At 43.1% G+C, this 23604-nt stretch overlaps 1 protein-coding gene across 10 annotated transcripts in view; it reads right to left on the reverse strand.

Moving 5' to 3' along the window:
* LOC311623141 (protocadherin gamma-C4) overlaps positions 1-23604 on the reverse strand; it is a 164998-nt gene that overhangs the window by 112511 nt on the left and 28883 nt on the right. The window contains exons 1-2 of one of the 10 annotated variants that reach the window (XR_014795105.1): positions 1362-4040; positions 7-1153 (exon numbers count right to left, since the gene is read on the reverse strand). The exons of 6 other annotated variants lie outside the window; for them this stretch is intronic. Coding sequence is in view for 3 of the 4 variants with exons in the window: in XM_084884957.1 (XP_084741083.1) it covers positions 6667-9105 (2439 nt within the window). In the remaining variant the exon portion in view is untranslated. Of the gene's footprint in view, positions 1-6; positions 1154-1361; positions 4041-6666; positions 9286-15502; positions 18140-19090; positions 21714-23604 lie in introns of those variants that run through there. 3 more of the 10 variants (XM_084884962.1, XM_084884960.1, XM_084884957.1) reach the window with 3 other exon arrangements.

Below are 23604 nucleotides of genomic sequence, written 5' to 3' on the forward strand. Positions count from 1 at the left end.
CTTTTTAAAATGCTGTGTTAACTTACACATTGATAATGTTTCAAATTAATATTGTAAAATATTAATAGTTTAAGTTCTACTTTAAAGTTTTATCAGAGGTTATACTAATTTGCTTCTTTATTTAATTTATTTGTACTTTTTCCATTTGAAAACGCTTGAAAGGTACAAATGAATTTACAATAAAAAGTAAATGTCCATCCCATTTTTCACCAATGAGAGAGTATTTAAAGCAAACAATTAAATTCTTAAAGTAGACAAATATTCTAAAATTACGTTTACTTTCATGAGAATTTTGGTTAAAAGAACCACATAAAGTAAGAAACACACATAATTATCAAAAATGCCAATACAAACAAATGTCTCTTCAATGCTTTGTAAAATGGCCATTAATTGAAGCAATTGCTAAGGGAAATCTAGCAAAAGGCTGAAACAATGTGTTCTCATCTTGAGTATATACTTGTTTACACATCAGGTAAGCAATTTTGTCTTACATTTTAAGAATTCAACTCTACATTTTCCCTAGAGACAGTAGAATAACTAGGAGATATCTAGCTTTATTAGTTTAAGGTTGCAAAAAAAAGTTAAAAACATGAACTTTTCTTGAATGGAAGAGCCTATAGAATGAGCTTCAATACATATTTATTCTGAAAAGTAAGTAGGAAGAACATACTTTTATCTTCTGATGAGCATAGTAGACCTACTACTAAGTCAAAAGATTTTTGCGCGCGCACGCGCACACACACACACACACACACACACACACACACACACCAGCACATTGCATAGAGTTATAATGGGTCCATCTACAAAAACAAAACAAAACAAAACAAAACCACAGGTTTCTAGGTGCTTTTGAAACAAAAGGGGAATAGAGACAAAATAGCAGATTAGTATGAGAATCATAACAGTTAAATCCGTTAAGAAAAATATCTAATTTTAACTGTTTTGTTTGTTTGCTTGCTTTAAAGGTTTATTTAAATGACTACCTACTTTTACATTTATAGTATGGCAAGATTGAATTAGTAATAGAAAGAAAAATTTAGGGGAAAATCTCAAGCTTTTACAAGAGAGCCTATAGCCTTCTGTAATGTTTCCGTTTGTAGGTAAACCCACACCCTCAATCCATCCTAAATCCGAGCCTGGAAAGATATCCCTAAAACACATGTGTCAAACACAAGGCCCTCGGGCCAAATCCAGCCCGCCAGGCCTTGCAATGTGGCCCGAACCGGGCTGTCAACACTGCACTCCGCTGTCAGTTTATGACATTGTCAGTTTATGACTGTTCAGTAAACCATTCGGCCCGCGATTTAGGCTGGATTTTAGATTTTGGCCCCTTCTCTGATTGAGTTCGACACCCCTACCCTAAAAGATACATAAGTGCTCCTACTATGACAGTTGTTTTACTAGCAACAACTTTCCTAAGACAACCTTCATATTTGAAACAGTACGTTTCCTGTGAACAGGGAGAACTGGGTAGACCAAAAGAAGCAGGTTATGCATAAAGGACACTCACCGGCTGGGAAGTCGACTCAGTGGAATTACAAAGTGGAAATAAGGCCCCAGATGCATCACCACAAAGTATGTCTTGTCCTGAACTCAACTGCTCATTACATTTCAGAAAATTAAACTCTGTCTTTCCAGCTTGGGCCACGCACAGATTGTAGGAATAAGGTAAAGTGCCTTCACTGTAGATGGGGGGAACCACAGGTGCAGACTTGACACAGAGACCAGGTTGAAAGCAGCCCCAGGTGGTGGGGCTAGAGGGGCGTCCAAGGCGCAGGGCGACCGCCAGAATCACCGCGAGGAGGAAGAGCACTGAGATCAAGGCCAAGGCCACCACCAGATAGAACTGTAGCTCAGCCTGGGGGTCAGAGGGCTCAGGACTTTCGCTGAGGTCTGGCAGAGCCTCTTGTAGGCTGTCAGCAAAGACCAGCAGCAGAGTGGCAGTGGCTGACAGGGGTGGCTGTCCCCCGTCCCGCACGGCCACCAGGAGGCGCTGGCGGGCCGCGTCCCTGTCGCCCAAAGCCCTGGCCGTGCGCACCTCGCCCGTGCGCAGCCCCAGGCTGAAGAGCCCGGGCTCGCTGGCCTGCAGCACGTGGTAGGACAGCCAGGCATTGTGTCCCGAGTCGGCGTCCACCGCCACCACCTTGGTGACCAGGTAGCCCGGCTGCGCGGCGCGCGGCACCGTGTCGAAGAGCGCGGAGCCGTCGGGCCCCAGCGCCGGGTACAGCACCCTGGGCGCGTTGTCGTTGCGGTCGCCCACCAGCACGCGCAGGCTCACGTTGGCGCCCAGCGGGGGCGAGCCCTGGTCGCGCGCCTGCAGCGTCAGCTCAAAGGCGCGCAGCTGCTCGTGGTCGAAGGCGCGCTGGGCGAACACCACCCCGCTGTGCGCGCTCACGGACACGTAGGACGACAGCGCCCGCGGCTCCAGGTCGCTGGCCACGATGGAGTAGGACACCTGGCCATTGGGTCCCAGGTCGGGGTCCGAGGCGCTGACCTGCGCTATGGAGGCCCCTGGCGGGTTGTTTTCTGGCACGTGGACCAGGTAGGCTGACTGCTGGAAGACCGGGGCGTTGTCATTGATGTCTGTGATGTGCAGGGTGATGGTGGTGCTGGAGGAGAGGGGCGGCTTGCCCCTGTCAGTGGCTGTGATAGAGACATTGTACTCTGGCGTTTGCTCTCGGTCTAGAACTCCGTCTGTCACTAATTTATACGTGTTTCTCGAATAAGTTAGCAATTTAAACGGAACCTCACCCTCTAATTTACAAGTAACTTCTCCATTGTCTCCAGAATCCTTGTCACGAACTTTAAGTAAAGCAATGTAGGTTCCTAGCCTGGTGTCTTCTGTAATCAGATCTGTGAGAGACTGAAATATTACTTCTGGGATATTATCATTTACGTCTAGGACTTCTATCTCCACAGTACATTGGGCAATCATTCCTCCACCATCCCTTGCTTCCAAAACTATGGAATATTCTCCGACTTCCTCAAAATCTAGCGTCTTTCGAGTAGTAATTTCCCCAGTAGTAGAATTCAGGTCAAACTGGGTGATCTGGCCTGCTTCAGTGAAAGAGAAGGTGATCTCCGCATTGACGCCCTCATCCTGGTCGGTGGCCATCACTCTAAGCACAGTGGTGCCTGGGAACACGTTCTCCAGGAGGCCCACCCTGTACAGCTCTTGGCTGAACACCGGAGGGTTATCATTGGCATCGGTCACGAGGACTTGTATCTGAGCAGTGCTGCTCAGGGGTGGATCCCCGCAGTCCAAGGCAGTCAAGGTCAGGTGGTAAGACTTCTGCTCCTCCCGATCTAAAGGCACCTTCAATACCAGCTCGGGGTATTTGCTACCATCTAATTTCTCCTTATTCACGAGTAAGAAATGATCATTGGGACTGAGCTGATAATTCTGTAATGAGTTGGTCCCAATATCTGCGTCATGGGCAGACCCTAAGATAAATCGTGCCTCAGGCTTTGTGGACTCACTTATTTGCAGCTCAAAGGAATTTTGCATGAATTTGGGAGGGTGATCATTAATATCTTCGATCTCCACGTTCACGTGGTAAAAGTTTAATGGCTTTTCAGCAACAGCTTCAAATTCCAGAGCACATACTGGCTTCTTCCCACATATCTGCTCCCGGTCCAGCCTGCTGCTCACAAGTAACTCCCCGCGCTCTGCGCTCACAGTGAAGTAAGGCTTCTCAGAGCTGACGCGCAGTTTCCGAGTGGGTAACTCGCGGACACTGAGTCCCAGGTCCCTGGCCAGGTTCCCCACCACCGAGCCCTGGGGCATTTCCTCGGGAATCCGGTAGCTGAGCGGCTCAGACAGCGCCGCCGGGCACAACAAAGACAGCAGGAAGGGAAAGAGCACTGGCCGCCGCTCAGCCCAGCCCCTGTCCCCAGCGCCGCTCCCCATCCCTCTTGCTCCCCTCAGCGCGCTCACCGGCCTGAAGACGCCGGATGGCCAGTGATCTCTGTGTGGCGGATGTCCAGAGCTCCGAACAGCCTTTAGTTGCTGCGTGGGGGTCAGGGATTCTTCTCTTCCAGAGGAGGGAGAGGTGGAAAAGCTAGCTCTGGCGAGTGAGCCGAGGAAAGCGAGCTGCGGCTGCGCGAGGCGATCACCAGCGCAGAGCTCTCCTCTCTGGCCAACAGCGGCGCCCAGAGTCCTCACTGTGAAATTGCAGCCTCTGCTGCTTCAGGCTAACCTGCTACAGAAATTATAATCGTTTGCTGGGCTGGACAATTTTTATGTCTATGTATTTATTAATGTTCAATTTGTACCATTATCCCATTTCCAGGTTTTAAGGAAATCACATAGATTTAATACATAAACTCTGTTTGTTAACATAATTATTCCCCAGTCTTCAAATCCGCACTAGTAATAGAAAGATGACTATAACAGACTTGGTCTAAATGGTCTCGGAGTACAGAGATTTTGAATACTTATTAATTACCAATACATTGGATAAAGTTCTGTACTTCTTCCTTTGTTTCCTTTTTTCCTTGTTTTTACATTTTGGGTACCTCCATGTTCATTCCCTTGAATTTTTTTTTCAGAGAGCATCAGTAATTTTTTTTTTAAAAGGGCACAATTTATACTCATCTCAAAATTCCTCTCTTCTTCCAAAATTGTTTCCGTGATTTAGTTATAGTAATATTACCTGGTTTTAAATTCTAGTATCTCAGTCAATGACATAATGTAGCAAGAAAAGAGTTAGCATATCCCTCTCCTTCCCATTACACAATTATTTTCCTAGTTATGAAATGTAACATCACTCCTCAAAGTTACCAATGGAATAATATTTTACCTTGCAACACAAAGTGACTAATTATGGTCTATTATGCTGGGTCATAGTTCTCACTTCTATTCTTATATAACATCCCATGATGAATTCAAATAAAGATAGTTCCTAGAAAGTTTATTTGCAATAGCTCATGAGTTTAGTGACAATTTCTCCCCTTTGTTTAAAAAATGTTAAGCATGTAATAAATAGGATAGGGTAATTTTCTTTTTCAATATGCCTGATAATCATATTTCTGTCTCACAGAATGTTAGTAACATTGACTGTTCCGGAAGTGACTGTACATCTGAACACTGCAAAATATGTAAAACATACTCACAGTATTACACGTTTTCTTTATATGGAAAACATTAGCAAACACAACACTGCTAGAAAAGCTGTTTAAGTTAACAATCAAAAGGTGGCAGCAAATAAGATTACCTTGTCATCAACCCCTTCCAGATGCTAATCAATTGGCGTTTTGAAATTTTATACTTAGATCAGTGATTTTCTTTTTAAAAATATATATTTTATTGATTTTTTTACAGAGAGAAAGGGAAAGGGATAGAGAGTTAGAAACATCGATGAGAGAGAAACATCAATCAGCTGCCTCCTGGGCATGTGCCCACAACCAAGATACATGCCCTTGACCGGAATTGAACCTGGGACCTTTCAGTCTGCAGGCCAGGGCTGACGCTCTATCCACTGAGCCAAACCGGTTTTGGCAGAGCAGCGATTTTCAACCAGTGTGCTCATGCAGGCACACTGGTGTGCCTCAAGAATTTTTAAAACATATAATACCTGATTATTTAGTCAGGGGCACTGACCTCTTTTCCTTTGGATTGTCAAATAAAAAAGTGACAACAGCCAACACTACTATGGGCAGCTGGTGCAAATGAATCAAAATTATACCTATATTTTTGTCAAATCAGCAAAAAATATTTTTTTCAGTGTGCCACAGAATTTTAGTAACTAGTTTATGTGTGCCATGAGATGGAAAAGGTTGAAAACTTAGACTATAAAAGTAGTTAGTCACATATTAGATTATTTCTGATGAATTTTTTAGCATAACCAAAAGTAAAGCCAACTACTGGTCTAGGATGAATATGTGAGATGTTTGTTTCATAAAACCAGCATCACCAATATCCTACTTGGAGAGCCCACAGTCACACTAAAACTGTACACACGAATTTTGTGGTGAAACATGTAACTGCCTATTTCACAAATGCCACTTACAATACTTGAAAAGACATTTTATTTGACATAGTATTTTATTGCTTTTGAACAATGACCTTCAGTGTGGCATTAGACTCTATGCTTATCATTGATATAGAATTATTGAAACACACATTGATATAGTGAAGCTTGAAACACACATTTTTTTCTTTAGGCATTTTCCCAGCCTCCCACCAGGACCCAACTTTAATAGATCCATATGCTTTTAAATAGGTCAGGAAGCAAGTGAGATTTTTCAAAGACACCAAGTTGAGGCAGAAGCCAGACACAGAAAATAAATTCAGACTGAAACAATCTGCAAGAGCCTTTTGTACATCTGACCTACAGAGAATCCTGAGCAGTCCCTTCATTCTCATTGACAAACTACATGAATGAAGAGCATCAAATGGAAAACGGTGGAAGGTATACAAATGTGACAGTCCACTTATTCATAATCTCATCCATAGGCATCCACTATAGAAATGATACCAAATCTTATGTTAATAAGTGTTCTATGCTAAAATATCACACTGGAATAAACCACTTAACATGCTTTAGCTTTTAAAAGTTTTTTTTCCACCACATCTTCAAATCACTGCCTTCACCAAACAATAAATATATTTACACAAAGTATTGTATAAAACCTCGAGAATATAAATATAAATGTACTCACCTGAATACTTTGAGCTTCATCCTTACATTCATGAAAATCTATGGGTGCTAAAAAGGGATCTTTCTTCTCACAGCTGTCATCACTGATGAGCGTGTCCGCATAGTTGGGCTGCGGGAAGATCAGGTGACTCTTTCCGGAGTCCGCGGTGAGGGAGACCTCCTGGGAATACGTCTGCAGGAAAGCCTGCACCCCGTCCACGCCCACAAAGTGCGAAGCTGGCACCCCAGTGAACCCGCCTTCTGAAGCTTGGAGCAGGTGCGATTTGTGCCAGCGCCTCAGCCTGAGTGCCAGCAGGATGATGACAAAGGCAAGAAAGACGCAGGAGACCACGGCCACTGCCACCACCAGGTACAGAGTGAGGCCTGAGGCTTCGGAGTCATGAGGGATCTCCAGGCTGCCCAGGTCAGCCAGAACATCTGGGATACTGTCAGCAATGGCTACCGTGAGCGTGACAGTGGCCGAGAGAGGGAGCTGGCCATGGTCCTGAACTGCCACCACCAGGCTCTGCTTGAGCGCATCTCTGTCCAGCAGGGCCCTTGCAGTGCGCACCTCTCCCGTGTGCAGCCCCACCATGAAGAGTCCTGGCTCACTGGCCTTAAGCAGGCGGTAGGACAGCCAGGCGTTCTGGCCTGAGTCTCTGTCCACTGCCACCACCTTGGTCACCAGGTAGCCGGGTTCTGCAGAGCGGGGGGCCAGTTCCACACCAGTGGAACCATCAGTGGGAATGGCAGGGTACAGTATTTCAGGTGCATTGTCATTCTGGTCCAGCACAAACAGACTCAGGGACATGTTGCTGCTGAGTGGTGGGTCCCCGCTGTCATGTGCAGTCACTCTCAATTGCAAGTCACGGAACTGCTCATAGTCGAAGGAGTGCAATGCATACAGGACACCAGTGTCAGAGTTGATGGAGACATAGGAGGATAGAGGCACACCCTGGATGGTGTCTTCATCCAGGGAGTAAGTGACTCTGGCATTCTTGTCACTGTCAGGGTCGTGTGCAGTCACAGTGAAGATGGAAGCCCCTCTGGGGTTGTTCTCAGGGAGATAGACAGAGTAGGAGGCGTGGGGAAAGGAAGGTGGGTTGTCGTTGGTGTCTGACACCTTTATGGAGATGTGAGTTTCTGTGGACAAGGGCGGGGTTCCACCATCTGTGGTTTTCAGTGTGATATTGTACATAGAGAGTATTTCTCGGTCTAGATTTTTTGCTGTCACCAATCTATAATAATTGTCTATTGATCTTTCTAACTTGAAAGGTAGATCTTCTGAAATAGTGCAGGTCACCTCACCATTCTTCCCGGAATCTCGGTCTTGAAAGTAGAAAAGAGCAATTACTGTTCCAGGAGGAGTATCTTCAGGGATTGAGCTGCTTACAGATGTTATTGTCACTTCTGGGGCGTTGTCATTCACATCTAAAATGGTGACCCGTACTTTAGCCCTTGTCATACTACCAGGACCGTCCTGAGCCTGAACTTCCATTTCATAGTAGCTGGATTCTTCATAATCTAGGCCTTCTAAAGTTGATAGTTCTCCTGTGTGGGAGTTCAGTTGGAATAGCTGCAGAATTTTGGGAGTTATTTTCCAAAAAGAGTATGTCACTTCCCCATTGACTCCCTCATCTAGGTCGATAGCATTTACCGTGAGCAGTCTTGTGCCCACCGGCACATTCTCAGGGACAGTGACTTGGTACTGGGGCAAAGAGAAGACTGGCGCATGATCATTCACGTCCACCACTGCCACTTGGATGCGGGCGGTGCCAGATAAGGGTGGGTCACCACCATCAGAGGCTGTGAGGAGGAGGTGGTGAATCGCCTCTTCCTCCCGGTCCAGCCCCCGCTCCAGCACTAACTCCGGATATTTAGTTCCGTCCTCTCCAGTTTGCACAAGCAGGGAGAAGTGGCGATTGGGGCTGAGCTGGTAGCTCTGGAGGGAGTTGGTGCCCACATCCGGATCCCTAGCCTCTTTTAACGGAAACCGCACCCCAGGAGCTGTATTCTCCATTATTTTTACATTCATTTCTTCCGTCAAGAACTTAGGAGCATTGTCATTAACATCCATTATTTCCACTTCTATAGGGTAAAGATTCATCTTATCTTCTATCAAGATGTTAAAACTCACCAGACACCGCGCGCTCTGAGCGCACAGCTCCTCTCGGTCTATCCTGCCCGCCGTGACCAAGCTGCCAGTTCTCTTATTCAGAGCGAAAAGCTGCGTCCTACCTCTGGAGACGATGCGGACTCCGCGCTCCGCCAGCTCCTGGGCCTCCAGCCCCAGATTCTTGGCGATATTACCCACAAAAGACCCACTGTCTGTCTCCTCCGGCACGGAATAGAGAATGTGTCCTGCCCAAGCTTCGCTCCGGGTCCCCAGGAGGATGGACAGCAGGATGAATCCTCTGTAATCCGGGCCCCTCTCCGGAGCCGCCATTGTCCTGCAGATCATTCGCCCCTGGGCTGCCTCCTGCTGTGTTTCCGGAGGCTGGTGTGTCCCCTGGAACGCTCTGTGTTCGGAAAAGGAGCCCCAAATCCAGTAGAATATAGGTCTGAGTTTGATGTCTCTTGGAAAAGAGTTTGTCTCGATCTGGCGTTTCTTTGTGCTGGAAAAGCTCCGTAGTTCCGGCGGATCTTTCTCCTGGTTGGTGAACAGCGGCGCTCAGAGTCCTTACTATGTTACTGCACCATTTTGAAGGCAAAATAATTGCTTTTTCAGAAAACTTGTTTTAGCCTTCAAAATTCTTCCGTTTATATTTCTTTAATCCAAAAACATGAATTTTAAGAAACTGTGAATTGATGCAACAGTGTTCATGGATGAATGTTTATTAGTCCCTAATGACTTTTGAAAATGCCTTGATTTGTTTTTCAACTTTGAAATGACTCTTGGATACTGCTTCACATTTTATTTATTACACATAGATAAAACCAGCCATTGCAGGTGAAAAAATGATTTGTTTTAAGAAGGTGTGTGTATACATAAGAAATATGTTATGTAGTAACTGTTTACATCAGAGTAAAACAACTTTTTATTATTTTTTAAAAAATATATTTTATTGATTTTTTTTTTTTCAAAGAGGAATGGAGAGGGTCAGAGAGCTAGAAACATTGATGAGAGAGAATCATCGACCAGCTGCCTCCTGCACACTCCCCACCGGGGATGTGCTTGCAACCAAGGTACATGCCCTTAACCGGAATCGAACCCAGGACCTTTCAGTCCGCAGGCCAACGCTCTATCCACTGAGCCAAACCAGTTTCGGCAAATTTTTTATTTTTTAAAATAATTTTTTTGCTTTTTAATCCTCACTGGAGGATATATTTTTACTGGTTTTATTTTATTTTTATGTTTCAATATTTTTATTGATTTAAGAGAGGCAGAGAGATAGAAACATCAATGATGAGAGAGAATCATTGATTGCCACCTCCTGCCTGCTACACACTGGGAATCAAGCCCACAACACAGGTATATGCCTCCTCTGGGGTTGAACTGTGACCTCCTGGTTCCACTGAGCCATGCTGGCTAAGCAAAATAAATTTAAATTAATTAAATACTATTGAACACACACTATGCTCTAGAAACCACCATGTAAAACTCAAGAGAGTCAAATTTGTCTTTAAATTATGAAGAGGTAGTTTAATAAAGCTTTTGATTTTGTTAAACTTTGGAGATGGTTTAGTCCAATACCTTCATTTTAATTATTTGAAAAATCAGAGGGAATTGCCTTTGTCTTGGACTGTGCAGTAGTAGCACCTGTTGAAATATAGATATCCTCACTCCCATTCTTTTGAGGGGGGAAAAGAGGAATAATTGTTGGCCTTAACTTATGCTTTATGCTCAAAAAGTGCCATTAGAGAAGAGAAACTTAAGCAGTAACAATCACTTATAGAAGCAACTTATTTGTGACAGAAGGCCAAAGTAAGCCAGAGGTTCTACTGGTTGTGGATTCATAAGGAAATATGTGTTGGCTTGACTGCTTCTTTTCATTCTGCGATTCAAATAATCATTCTATCCTATTCCAGAATAGTTGAGGAAAGGTGGATCTCTAGGCAGAGAGCCTTTGAGCATGCATGCAGGACTGCCTGAAAAGTTCCTTAGAGGTTCTCATTTCCCCACCTATGTTTAATGAAACAAAACACAATTGTTGATGGATCTGAGGTTAACTGAGCTGGTAGAAATAAAACACAGTCCCTTCCACATAGTTTCAGCAGAAAAGAGAGTACCCAGTTTTGAAATGAAGATCTAGCAAGACATAGCCTTGCTTTGTAAATTATCTTAATCCCCTATGGTAGTAGCTAGCATCACCAGGAGGAGGAACCAGCGATAACATCGAAAATGCTTAGCTTATTTGGTGTTCTCTGATGGCATTGCTCCAAGATATAGGTAATACTTTGAATGAATACTGTTTCAATTTATCAAAAATAATCCAGTCATATTTGTTTTTTACCAAGCAGATAAAATAACTTATATTCAAAGGAACCAATATGATTAATTTCAAAAACAGGAGTTAAATACTTATTGTTTAGTAGTAATTTTGAACTTCTTGCTCATGTAAGCAAAGCATATACTTATAAAAAGTCATGAGTGCTTGCAGACATGTGCAAACACAGCTTTCATGTCTGGATATTATGGCTCCCAATGCCATAATGTGAAATTACATTTAAAGACCGAGAAATACTCTCTATGTACAACATCACACTGAAAACTACAGACGGTGGAAACCCGCCCTTGCCCACAGAAACTCACTTCTCCATAAAGGTGTCAGACACCATCGACAACCCACTTTCCTTCCCCATGCCTCCTCCTCTGTCTATGTTCCTGAGAACAACCCCAGAAGTGCTTCCATCTTCACTGCAAAATTTAATATTTCAAAACTCAGTGTCATCTCATATGTGTCTCTTGTTCTACTATTTCATAAAAGTCTCAATTAACTTTATTTCTGGGCAACTTTTTTTGAGTTAAATAAATAATATTTAGACAAATAAGATTATGCACATACTCTGAAAATAAAGCATACATTTGAAATTAAATGGCTGTATCATCTCTAGTATCAAGTTTTCTAAGTTATTTTACAACATAAAATTAAATATTAAGAATGTCTACTAGAGTACCACAATATGTTTAAATATAACATAAGCCTACAAAAAAAATAACATAAGCCTACAATATAAAGTCAAAAGAATTCTTTAGTTTTAAAGAGAGTATATTATTATTGATGTAGTTTTGGTGCAGAATCTTGACCTTCATTTGTTTACTTGCATTAAAAATTATATGGAAAGTCTACTTGACTTTCCAGTCATTGAGTTATCTTCTCCCCTTTCTTTGTGAAATGTTTTTAAAAATTGAAGAACCATTTGTTTGGACTTCTGTTTAGGTTGTCATTTCCAGGCAAAGATACAGGTATTTTCCAATGATTCTAAGATTTTACTGCTTCCCCTTTAATAACTGCCACTTCAACAAAAGTTTGATCAGAAACTGGCATTTTCCACAGATGATGAAATAACCCAATGGTTTGGTACATTTTTCTTAATGTTTCAAAATTTAGTACATGCTCAAAGTCTCAGACTGTTTATCTTATTCATAATAATCTACATGGAGTGTAGGTCAAAGAGCCTTATTTAGGCAGAACTTAGCAAATTCCATGGTTGCCAGGATTGAACATTTGGTCAGCCCACATGAATGAGTTATTGTTGTAAGAGTATAATTTGATAACTTTTCTGTCAGTAAAATATTGTATTTAAATAAAATGGTCACAGGTGACTCAGATAAGAGAATAAAATAAGCTAGATACTGCCCTGGCTGAATAGCTCAGTTGGTTAGAGAATCCTCCCAATACACCAAGGTTGCAAGTTCAATCCCTGTTCAGGGCACATATAAGAATCAACCAATTAATGCATAAATAAGTACAAAAACAAATCTATCTATCTATCTCTCATATGTAAATAAAAATTTAAAATAAACTAGCCTACTATCCCAGTTATTGAGCAAAGAAGAGAATAAAATAAATCATTGTACTACTATTAATAAAACCACCTAGTGGAGAAACCGGTTTGGCTCAGTGGTAGAGCGTCGGTCTGCGGACTGAAGGGTCCCAGGTTCGATTCCGGTCAGGGCCATGTTCAGGGCCATGTACGTTGGTTGCGGGCACATCCCCGATGGGGGGTGTGCAGGAGGCAGCTGGTCGATGTCTCTCTCTCATCGACATTTCTAGCTCTCTATCTCTCTCCCTTCCTCTCTGTAAAAAAATCAATAAAATATATTTTAAAATAAATAAATAAATAAAACCACCTAGTGAGCTTATAACAATGAAGGTTTAAGATGTAGTTTAAATTATCCAGAATTGGTGATATAATAAAATAACATTTAAAGAGTGTATGAAACAAATTGTAATATTCATATAAGATATCATCTGACTCCCTTGATCAATATCAAAGATTTAAGGAAAATAAAATTGTTATTTACTATTAAATTTGGATAAAACCATCAAAGAATTACATAAAAAATGTCCAAGCAAATCAGATTTAAAAGTGTGAAATCTCTTGGTTAGTTATATACATTTGGAATCTTAAAATAAATAATTCTACAATTGCTGAAGTATAATTACCACAAAACTGATTTAGAAAAACACGTATTACCCTTAGCAGCTAATTTAAAGACATCAACTCAATCAGATTTTATTTATTTATTTTTAAAATATATATTTTATTGATTTTTCACAGAGAGGAAGGGAGAGGGATAGAGAGCTAAAAACATCAATGAGAGAGAAACATCGACCAGCTGCCCCCTGCACACCCCCCACCGGGGATGCACCAGCAACCAATGTATACATGCCCTTGACCAGAATCGAACCTGGGACCCCTCAATCTGCAGACTGATGCTGCATCCACTGAGCCAAACCAGTTTCAGCTCAATCAGATTTTAATGACTGAAAATTTCAGGTTACAAAAGAAGTTCTCATTCATTATCAAAGTATCTTCTCAATTGTTTATTTTACTCGTGCAATTGTTTGTTTTAGATGCAGAAGTAACCAATCTACTCTTTATCAGATCATAGACTAGTCCAGCTCAGAACTGGAATAGAACTTGACTATCATGTAGTTCAATGACTTATCAAAATATATTACCTCAGTGTTCTATTAATTCCATGGCCATCAACTTACTTTTTAAGAATCTCCTATACTCCTTAGCAGTCCATTTTCTGATTAAACAACTTTGACATATCAGAACTTTTATTTTCTTTTTTTAAAATGTATTTTTATTCATTTCAAAGAGGAAGGGAGAGGGAGAGAGATTAAAAGATCAGTGATGAGAGGAAATCATTGATTGGCTGCCTCCTGCGGGGAGATAGAGCCTGTAACTCTCAACCCCAATATGTGCCCTGATGGGGAATCAAACTGTGATCTCCTGTTTCACAGGTTGGTGCTCAACCACTGAACCCCACTGGCCAGACTGCTTTTCTTTTTTCTACTCATCAAGCCATAGTTTCAATCACATCTTTGGGCCACAGTGAATTAGACTAATTATTCTTTCAAATGACAAACCTCTGTTCCTTAAATATTTGAATAGAGTTCCTACATAACAGAGTCTTATTTTATCTGGGTTACATTTGCTAATTATTTAAATTCTTAGTTGAACATTATTAAGTCTTTATTCTCCCATTCATTAGTCACTCCTCTATTTTTAGAGTTGTATCCTGTGACACTAATGAGCATATTTTAACATTCATTTTCTCTTAAAAATTATTTAGAGAGAGAGGAAGGAAAGGAAAACATGGGTTGTTGTTCCACTTATTTATTCATTGGTTGATTCTTATATGTGTCCTGACCAAGGATTGAAACCACAACATTGGCTATGGGGACGATGTTCTAACCAACTGACCTGCCAAGCCAGGGCTAATTTTCATTTATTTATTTACTTAAATATATTTTTTAAAAATTGTTGATAGTATTACAGACATCTCTCATTCCCCATTTTTATTTTTAAATATTTCCCCAGAACTTCTGTGAAGTACATAAGACAAGTCTTTTTAATTTAAATTTTACTTCGATGACTATAGATATTGTGACTGGCCCAAAATGAATAACAATTCCAAAGATATTCAGGTAGTTCCAAGGATATTCAGATAATTCCAAGGATAATCAGGTCTTCAAACACCAAAGATCTGGTCTTCTTAATTACTTTAATCTTTTATATAAATAACTTTTTAAAATATATTTTATTGATTTTGTACAGAGAGGAAGGGAGAGAGAGATAGAGAGTTTTTAGAAACATCGATGAGAGAGAGTCATTGATCAGCTGCCTCCTGCACACCCCCTACTGAGGATGTGCCCGCAACCAAGGTACATGCCCTTGACCGGAATCAAACCCGGGACCTTTCAGTCCCCAAGCCGACGCTCTATCCATTGAGCCAAACCGGTTTCGGCTTATATAAATAACTTTTTATTACTAAGTAGTAAAGGGAGGAAATCTCTCACAGATCTCCATAATTTTAGAAAATACTATTAATTAAAACAGAGAAAAAACCAAGATGTTGATCTTTAAAAACAAAACAAAACACACAACTCTGCAATTTGGCTTTCACATTAGAACAAGAATCTCATTGGAAAGAAATATCTAAGAAATGAAATGTATGTAACCAAAGGCACAAAGAGCTTGCCAAGAGGAGAAAAGTAAAAGAAAATCCGGGTCACACATTATTAAGATTATTTTGGTAAAATTTGAGAAAACTAAGATAGAGCTCTATCAACAAAGAAAAATATTTTATAAAATTATATTATTCACTACAAAATACTAAAAAAATAAAATTTTTAAATTTTCTGTTCAAATAAAACCAATAAAAGCAATAATCTCACCTGAACAAGGGAGCCTTCCTCTTTACAAAAACCTGAATCTTCCTGAAGCAAAAGAGGATCGCTTTTCTCACAGCTCTCCTGGCTGATGAGCGTGTCTGCATAGTTGGGCTGAGGGAAGATTAGGTGACTCTTCCGAGAATCTGAGGTGAGTGAAACCTCGTGGGAATAGGTCTGCAGGAAAGCCCGCACCCCATTCACGTCCACAAAGTGCGAGGCAGGTACGCCCACCAACCCACCTCCAGAACCCTGCAGATGGCGTGACGTGTGCCAGCGTCTCAGCCTGAGTGCCAGCAGGATGATGACAAAGGCGAGAAAGACACAGGAGACCACGGCCACTGCCACCACCAGGTACAGAGTGAGGCCTGAGGCTTCGGAGTCATGAGGGATCTCCAGGCTGCCCAGGTCAGCCAGAACATCTGGGATACTGTCAGCAATGGCTACCGTGAGCGTGACAGTGGCCGAGAGAGGGAGCTGGCCATGGTCCTGAACTGCCACCACCAGGCTCTGCTTGAGCGCATCTCTGTCCAGCAGGGCCCTCGCAGTGCGCACCTCTCCCGTGTGCAGCCCCACCATGAAGAGTCCTGGCTCACTGGCCTTAAGCAGGCGGTAGGACAGCCAGGCGTTCTGGCCAGAGTCTCTGTCCACTGCCACCACCTTGGTCACCAGGTAGCCGGGTTCTGCAGAGCGGGGTGCCAGCTCCACACCAGTGGAACCGTCAGTGGGGATGGCAGGGTACAGTATTTTGGGTGCATTGTCATTCTGGTCCAGCACAAACAGACTCAGGGACACGTTGCTGCTGAGCGGTGGGTCCCCGCTGTCATGTGCAGTCACTCTCAGTTGCAAGTCACGGAACTGCTCATAGTCGAAGGAGTGCAATGCATACAGGACACCAGTGTCAGAGTTGATGGAGACATAGGAGGATAGAGGCACACCCTGGATGGTGTCTTCATCCAGGGAGTAAGTGACTCTGGCATTCTCATCACTGTCAGGGTCGTGTGCAGTCACAGTGAAGATGGAAGTGCCTCTGGGGTTGTTCTCAGGGACATAGACAGAGTAGGAGGCGTGGGGAAAGGAAGGTGGGTTGTCGTTGATGTCTGCCACATGTAGAGAGATCAAAGTTTCTGTAGACAGAGGTGGCACCCCTTTGTCTGTGGCCATCACAGTGATATTGTACAGGGATACCTGTTCTCGATCTAGAACTGTATTGGTCACTAATCGATAATAATTGTCTACTGACTTTTCCAGCTCAAATGGCAGACTTTTTGAGATGGAACATGTTACCAGGCCATTCATTCCAGAGTCACGGTCAAATACTTGAAAAAGAGCAATCACTGTCCCTGGAGGAGTACTTTCCACAATTGACTTGCCTCCGGATGTGACTACTATTTCTGGTACGTTATCATTCACGTCTAAGACAGTTATTAAGACTTTTGCTCTGCCTTGTAGACCTGGCTGATCCCGAGCTTCAACCTCCAGCTCATAGAGGCTGGAGTCCTCATAGTCTAGATTTGCAGAAATTGATATTTCTCCAGTGAAAACATTCAAGCAGAAAAGCTTTGAGATCTTTTCCGTTATTCTCACAAAAGAGTACGTTACTTCTGCGTGGACCCCTTCATCCTGGTCGGTGGCATTTACTGACAACAGTGGTGTACCTACTGGCAGGTTTTCAGGAACACTCACAAGGTAGACAGGCCGAGTAAACACTGGAGGATTATCATTCGCATCTAGGACAGTTACCAGAATTCTCGCGATGCCTGAACGGACAGGGTCACCTCCATCCATGGCAGTAAGTACCAAGTGGTGAATAGACTGTCCCTCCCGGTCCAGAGTGTGCTCCAGCACCAGCTCCGGGTATTTGGGCCCATCAGTTGCCCCTGACACGTCCACCGAGAAGTGATTACTCCCGCTGAGCTTGAAGCTCTGAAGAGAGTTCACCCCCACATCCCGGTCAGAGACCTCCACTAGTGGAAAACGAGAGGATGGGGCTGCGTTTTCATGAATTTTCACTTCCAATTCTTCCCTTAAGAATTGGGGTGTATTGTCATTAATGTCCACTATTTCCACCTCTACGGGATAAAGATTTAGTTTGTCCTCAATGAGGAAGTTAAAAGTCACTAAACATCGCGGGTTCTGAGCGCAGAGCTCCTCCCTGTCTATCCTGCCCGCCGTGACCAAGCTGCCTCTTTGAGTATTCAGAGCAAAAAGCTGCGTCCTACCTCTGGAGACGATGCGAACTCCGCGCTCCGCCAGCTCCTGGGGCGCCAGCCGGAGGTCTTTGGCGATGTTGCCCACGAAGGAGCCTTGGTCCAGTTCCTCAGGAATGGAGTAACGGATTGGCCCAGCCGGGACCCTAGCCCCCCACAGCGTTCCCAGGAGCATATAAATCAGGACAAACCTGCTGTGGTGCCAGCGCCTTTGCAGAGCCGCCATTACTGGCTCCTTGTGGTCTTCCCCGGAGTTATGCGCAGGGGGAACAAGTTCGCTTTGCTCTTGGGCTCCTCAGAATTAGAGTTCAAGATCCATAAACAAGCAGAGCTCCGATGCGAAGCGTTTTAGGTCAGAATTTTTGCGCAGCTGCTGAGCTTTTGTATCTGATCTGCTTTGTGCTTTGCGGATATAACTGGAGATCTCATTGCTTTCCTTACCCGGGTTAGTGAACAGCGACACTTAGAGTCCTAACTTAATACTGCATCGTATTTGTGAAAAGATCCTAGAGAGGATCTGAATTCGGCTAAACCTGCATAGATAGCACTCATAAAATTTCTCTCCCCAAGAGTGAGAAGCATTTGGACAAATAAAAGAGCCTATTTTTAAATAATTTTAAATGCTCCCTGGAACTTGCTATCATTTTTGTGGTGATATCTCTTATGGCCTTGGAGAAGAGAAATATACACTTTTCTATAAAGCTTTAATTATCACACCCCACCGCAATTTATATTTGTCCCGTTTTCAATAAGGGAACCAACAACCACAAACATATTTGAACCAATCCACGTAGTGACAGTTAAGTGTTGTCATTTAAAATTTTTCATTATTTTAAATTAACAAGTAAATTAAGCCCTAATTTAGCCAATATCTGTGTATACTTTTTAAAACATGCAAACGAAGTGAAAATACATGAAAATATTACATATTATATTGTATATAGTACCTAGTATATGTACTATATATGTACTATATACTATATACTATGTACTATGTACTATATACTATATAGTATATATAAACCACAATTTAGGACTGACTGCATTGAAACTAAGAAAAACACTTAATTATCTGGATTTATGTTTAATTATATATAGCTAATGTGTCTCACAATGAGAGTGCGAGGTACAAATGTATTAAAAATGTTTCAGGATATATTGTTTTCAGATTAACAAAAATTTTAAGACCATCACAAGGTGACTTTATATGAAAGAACAATTGCAACACAGATAAACGAAGAATTTCCAGCACCCCCACTGTATGCCCTCCAAATCAATAAAACACAAAATCAAGATATGTTTAGCCTGTATACTTCTTACCTCTAAAATAATGAATTGAAACCTAATTTTACTTACGGGAGGAGAGGGTTTTGAAGTAACTCACCTGTTGCAACTTGACTGGATCAGATGTCATTTGCGGATTATCATTACTGGTACTCTCAAACCAAGAGGCTTCGTTGCATAGAAGATCTTGTGGTGGAGCATTTTCAGGGTTTATATTGACAAATTTAAACTCTGTCTTTGAGGAGTGTGAGGCAGCGCATAAATTGTAGGAATAGGGCAAAGTCCCCTCGCAGTATTTGGGGAAAACCCCAGGCCCAGTCTTGGAGCAGACACCACCAGTCTGAAAGCAACTCCAGGCAGCGGGGCTGGGGGAGCGTCGCAGGGTCAGGGCGACCGCCAGAATCACCGCCAGGAGAAAGAGCACTGAGATCAAGGCCAAGGCCACCACCAGATAGAACTGAAGTTCAGCCTGAGGGTCAGAGGATGCTGGTTGGTCACTGAGGTCTGGCAGTACATCTTGCAGGCTGTCAGCAAAGACCAGGTGCAGCGTGACTGTGGCTGACAGGGGTGGCTGTCCCCCATCACGCACAGCAACCAGCAACCGCTGGCGGGCCGCGTCCCTGTCGCCCAAAGGTCTGGCTGTGCGCACCTCGCCCGTGCGCAGCCCCAGGCTGAAGAGCCCGGGCTCGCTGGCCTGCAGCACGTGGTAGGACAGCCAGGCATTGTGTCCCGAGTCGGCGTCCACCGCCACCACCTTGGTGACCAGGTAGCCCGGCTGCGCGGCGCGCGGCACCGTGTCGAAGAGCGCGGAGCCGTCGGGCCCCAGCGCCGGGTACAGCACCCTGGGCGCGTTGTCGTTGCGGTCGCCCACCAGCACGCGCAGGCTCACGTTGGCGCCCAGCGGGGGCGAGCCCTGGTCGCGCGCCTGCAGCGTCAGCTCAAAGGCGCGCAGCTGCTCGTGGTCGAAGGCGCGCTGCGCGAACACCACCCCGCTGTGCGCGCTCACGGACACGTAGGACGACAGCGCCCGCGGCTCCAGGTCGCTGGCCACGATGGAGTAGGACACCTGGCCATTGGGTCCCAGGTCGGGGTCCGAGGCGCTGACCTGCGCTATGGAGGCACCCGGTGGGTTATTTTCTGCCACGCGGATCAGATAAGAGGCCTGGTGGAAAACAGGAGCATTGTCGTTGACATCATCGATGTTTAAGGTGACACTTGTTTTGGAGGAGAGGGGAGGTTTGCCCTTGTCGGTGGCTGTGATGGTGATGTTGTATTCCGCAGTCTGCTCTCGATCTAGGGCTCCATCTGTCACCAACTTGTATGTATTTTTTGTATCTTGAACTATTTTAAACGGGGAGTTTCCATTTAGTTGGCATAGGATTTCCCCATTAAAGCCGGAATCCAGATCATGCGTTTTGATCAGGGCAACAACAGTCCCCAACTCTACATCTTCTGGTATGTGTTTAGATTCAGAATCCAAGGTTATCTCAGGAGCATTATCATTTTCATCCAAAATATCTATCTGTATTTTAGAATGTGCTGTGTGATGTCCACCATCCTTTGCTTCTACCCCAATTGTGTAGCGCTCTCTCTCTTCAAAGTCCAGTCCTCCACCAGTGGATACTTCCCCTGTTTGACTGTTCAGCTTGAACAGCTGTCTCACTGCCTTACCTACGTTGATGAAAGTGTAGGTGATCTCAGCATTGATGCCCTCATCCAAGTCAGTGGCCATCACTCTTAGCACAGAGGAGCCAACTGGCAGGCTCTCTGGAACACTGACCCTGTACATGTCCTGGGTGAACACTGGGTGGTTATCATTTACATCTGCTACAATCACCCTGATCTGGGTAGTGCAGCTTCTGGCAGGCTCTCCCCCATCCACAGCAGTGAGGACCAGGTGGTGGTAGGACTGCTCTTCTCTGTCCAGGGGAGCCTTCAGTACCAGTTCTGGGTACCTAATGCCATCAGGGTTCTCTTTCTGGGTCAGAGAGAAGTGTGGGTTGGGGCTGAGGGAATACTGCTGCAGGGAATTCACCCCTACATCAGAGTCTTGTGCGGATTCCAAGGCGAAAGTTGCTCCAGTTAGGGCCAGTTCACTGATTTTCAGTTCAGTGATATTTTGGCTGAAGGTCGGTGGGTTGTCGTTGACATCCTGAATCACCACAGCTATATGAAAAAAGTTCAAAGGCTTTTCAGCAACCACTTCGAACTCCAGAACGCACGTTGACTTCTTGCCACAAATCTGCTCTCGGTCTATACGGTCGCCCACAAGTAAGTCCCCGTTCTCGGTGTTCACTGTAAAGAATTTCTTCTTGGCACTAATCCGCAGGTTCTGAGCAGGCAAATCTCGCCCACCAAGCCCCAGGTCCTTGGCGAGGTTCCCCACCAGCGAGCCCCGGGCCAGCTCCTCAGGAATAGTGTAGCGGATATGCTCGGAGAGCGCCGAGCAGAACAAAGGCAGCAGGAGGAGAAGGGGCATTCGCCTCCGCCCAGCCTGGCCCTGCGGTCCCCAGCGGTTTCCCATCCCGCTTTCTGAGCGTTTTCCTTACTGATTCCGAAGAGCAGCGGTCGATCCCTAAATAACTTCAAGAATTCTCTGAGCAGGAGCGGTTCCTTGATTTGTCTTGGAAGACAGATTCTCTGATCGCTAGCTTCTCTGCGGAGAGCCGGAGAGCGCACAGTTCTTCCCGATTCCTCCGTCTGATGGCGATTCCTTTTTCGTCAAGAGCCTACACTTCGCTCAGTACTAGCCGACAGCGGCACCCCGCGTCTGGGCTGCAGAACTGCAGTAGTGGTTACTAAATCAGCTCCAAATCCCAGCCGCCTAGAAGACAATTCCTCTGTGTCCTGATGCAGACACTTTTCTTCCCATTTTACAAGGATATAATATTTTAAATATTCATTATATCTTTAGTCCGGTTGTCATTTATTTAAATGTGAACTGTACTCATCCAAATTAAGCGAGTTTTAGAGAGCAGAAGTACCTTGCTGAAGATACTTATTGGCATAGTTGTGCTTTTAGTTTTCATTGCCATAAAGTGGTCATAACAATATATTCCCTGCTTACCTTAGTAGAGTTGAGGGCAAAATAAAATAATATATAGAAAGTAATACAAATGAAATACAGTGTGGGTGGTGGCAGATGGTGTAATATGTAAATTCTTAAAATAATAATTTGCATTGTTATTCCACTCTATTTTCTTTTCCTGTCACTTATAAAATTAACAAATCTTATAGCTTTTAGTTTTATCCTATGCCTCACTTTCTTCTCTTATCTTTATCATCTTCTTCCCAAAGTAATTAATAGATATCAAGGAGATTGGTAGTCTTTACAAAATAGAAGTATGGTAAGAAGCAAGATGCTCTATTTTCCTTAGTTTCCAAGTGTCTACTGCCAATTAAATTATTGTGATTTAAAAATTATACTATTCATTTTATTTTTCCTCAATACATTACTATCATTGTTAATTGCATTGTTTCTTCTCAAGTATCTTTTAAAATTTATTTTTATTTATTTTCTTTTTTGTTTCTTCTCAAGTATCTTTTAAAAAATATATTTTATTTATTTATTACAGAGAGGAAGGGAAAGGGATAGAGTTAGAAACATCGATAAGAGAGAAACATCAATCAGCTGCTTTCTGCACACTCCCTACTGGGTATGTGCCCTCAATCAAGGTACCTGCCCTTGACTGGAATCAAACCTGGGACCCTTGAGTCTGCAGGTCAACGCTCTATCCACTGAGCCAAACTGGTTAGGGCTTTTCAAGTATCTTAACAGTGGTGAGTTATTTGGATTATGGGGGTGAAGTATGAGTCCTAATGATTATATATCCCAGTGAGTAATCTATTTTGTCCACTTTTCTTTGGGCCCCAGGTCATATTCTGATAATTATTGATACTCTCTTTGTCAATAAGCATGCCAATTTCAATGTTTCTGATAGATGTATTACAGTTTCCATTTCATTTCCAAACTAGAAATATTCATAAAGAAATAGTTTTAAACCTACATAATATATTGACATTCTAAAATTTGGCAGGTGTGTAGCAATGTTGAACTCATAGTGGAAGACTATTAGAGCATCTTAAACTGCTCGTTGTATTTAGTATTCTAGACAGAAACTCATTGGCATCTCTATACAAACATAAAACACATTACTAACTCAAGACTGTTCCAAAACATGACTGAGCAAGTGCCGTTCCACCACATCTGAACACAATTAGTACAGGAAAGTTATTTTTTCAGAACACATATGAAACTGAAGATTTAAACATTTTAAGAGTATGTGGCATAGAGTCTATGCACATGCAGAGTGTGTGAATCAAGCATTTTATTATGTAAAGTATACTTATAATATACTCATAAAATTTAAGACACATAGACCTGGATTTTATTAAGAAAAATCTATTAATTTAAGATAAGTACAGTCCCTGATGAATGAGTTTTAAACACTGAAACCATTTTAAAGTTTAATTGATTTTCCAAACACAAATGTGAAGTTTATTCAAGTTTATAAAGTCTATAGAGGTTTAAAAGACATTTCTCCATTGCATGAAAAAGTTAACTCAGGACATATACCCAACTCTATAACCTTTTTTAAAAAAAATGCAAAAGTG

This window comes from Pipistrellus hanaki (assembly GCF_964339955.1).
Source record: "Pipistrellus hanaki genome assembly, chromosome: 5".
Taxonomy (NCBI): domain Eukaryota; kingdom Metazoa; phylum Chordata; class Mammalia; order Chiroptera; family Vespertilionidae; genus Pipistrellus; species Pipistrellus hanaki.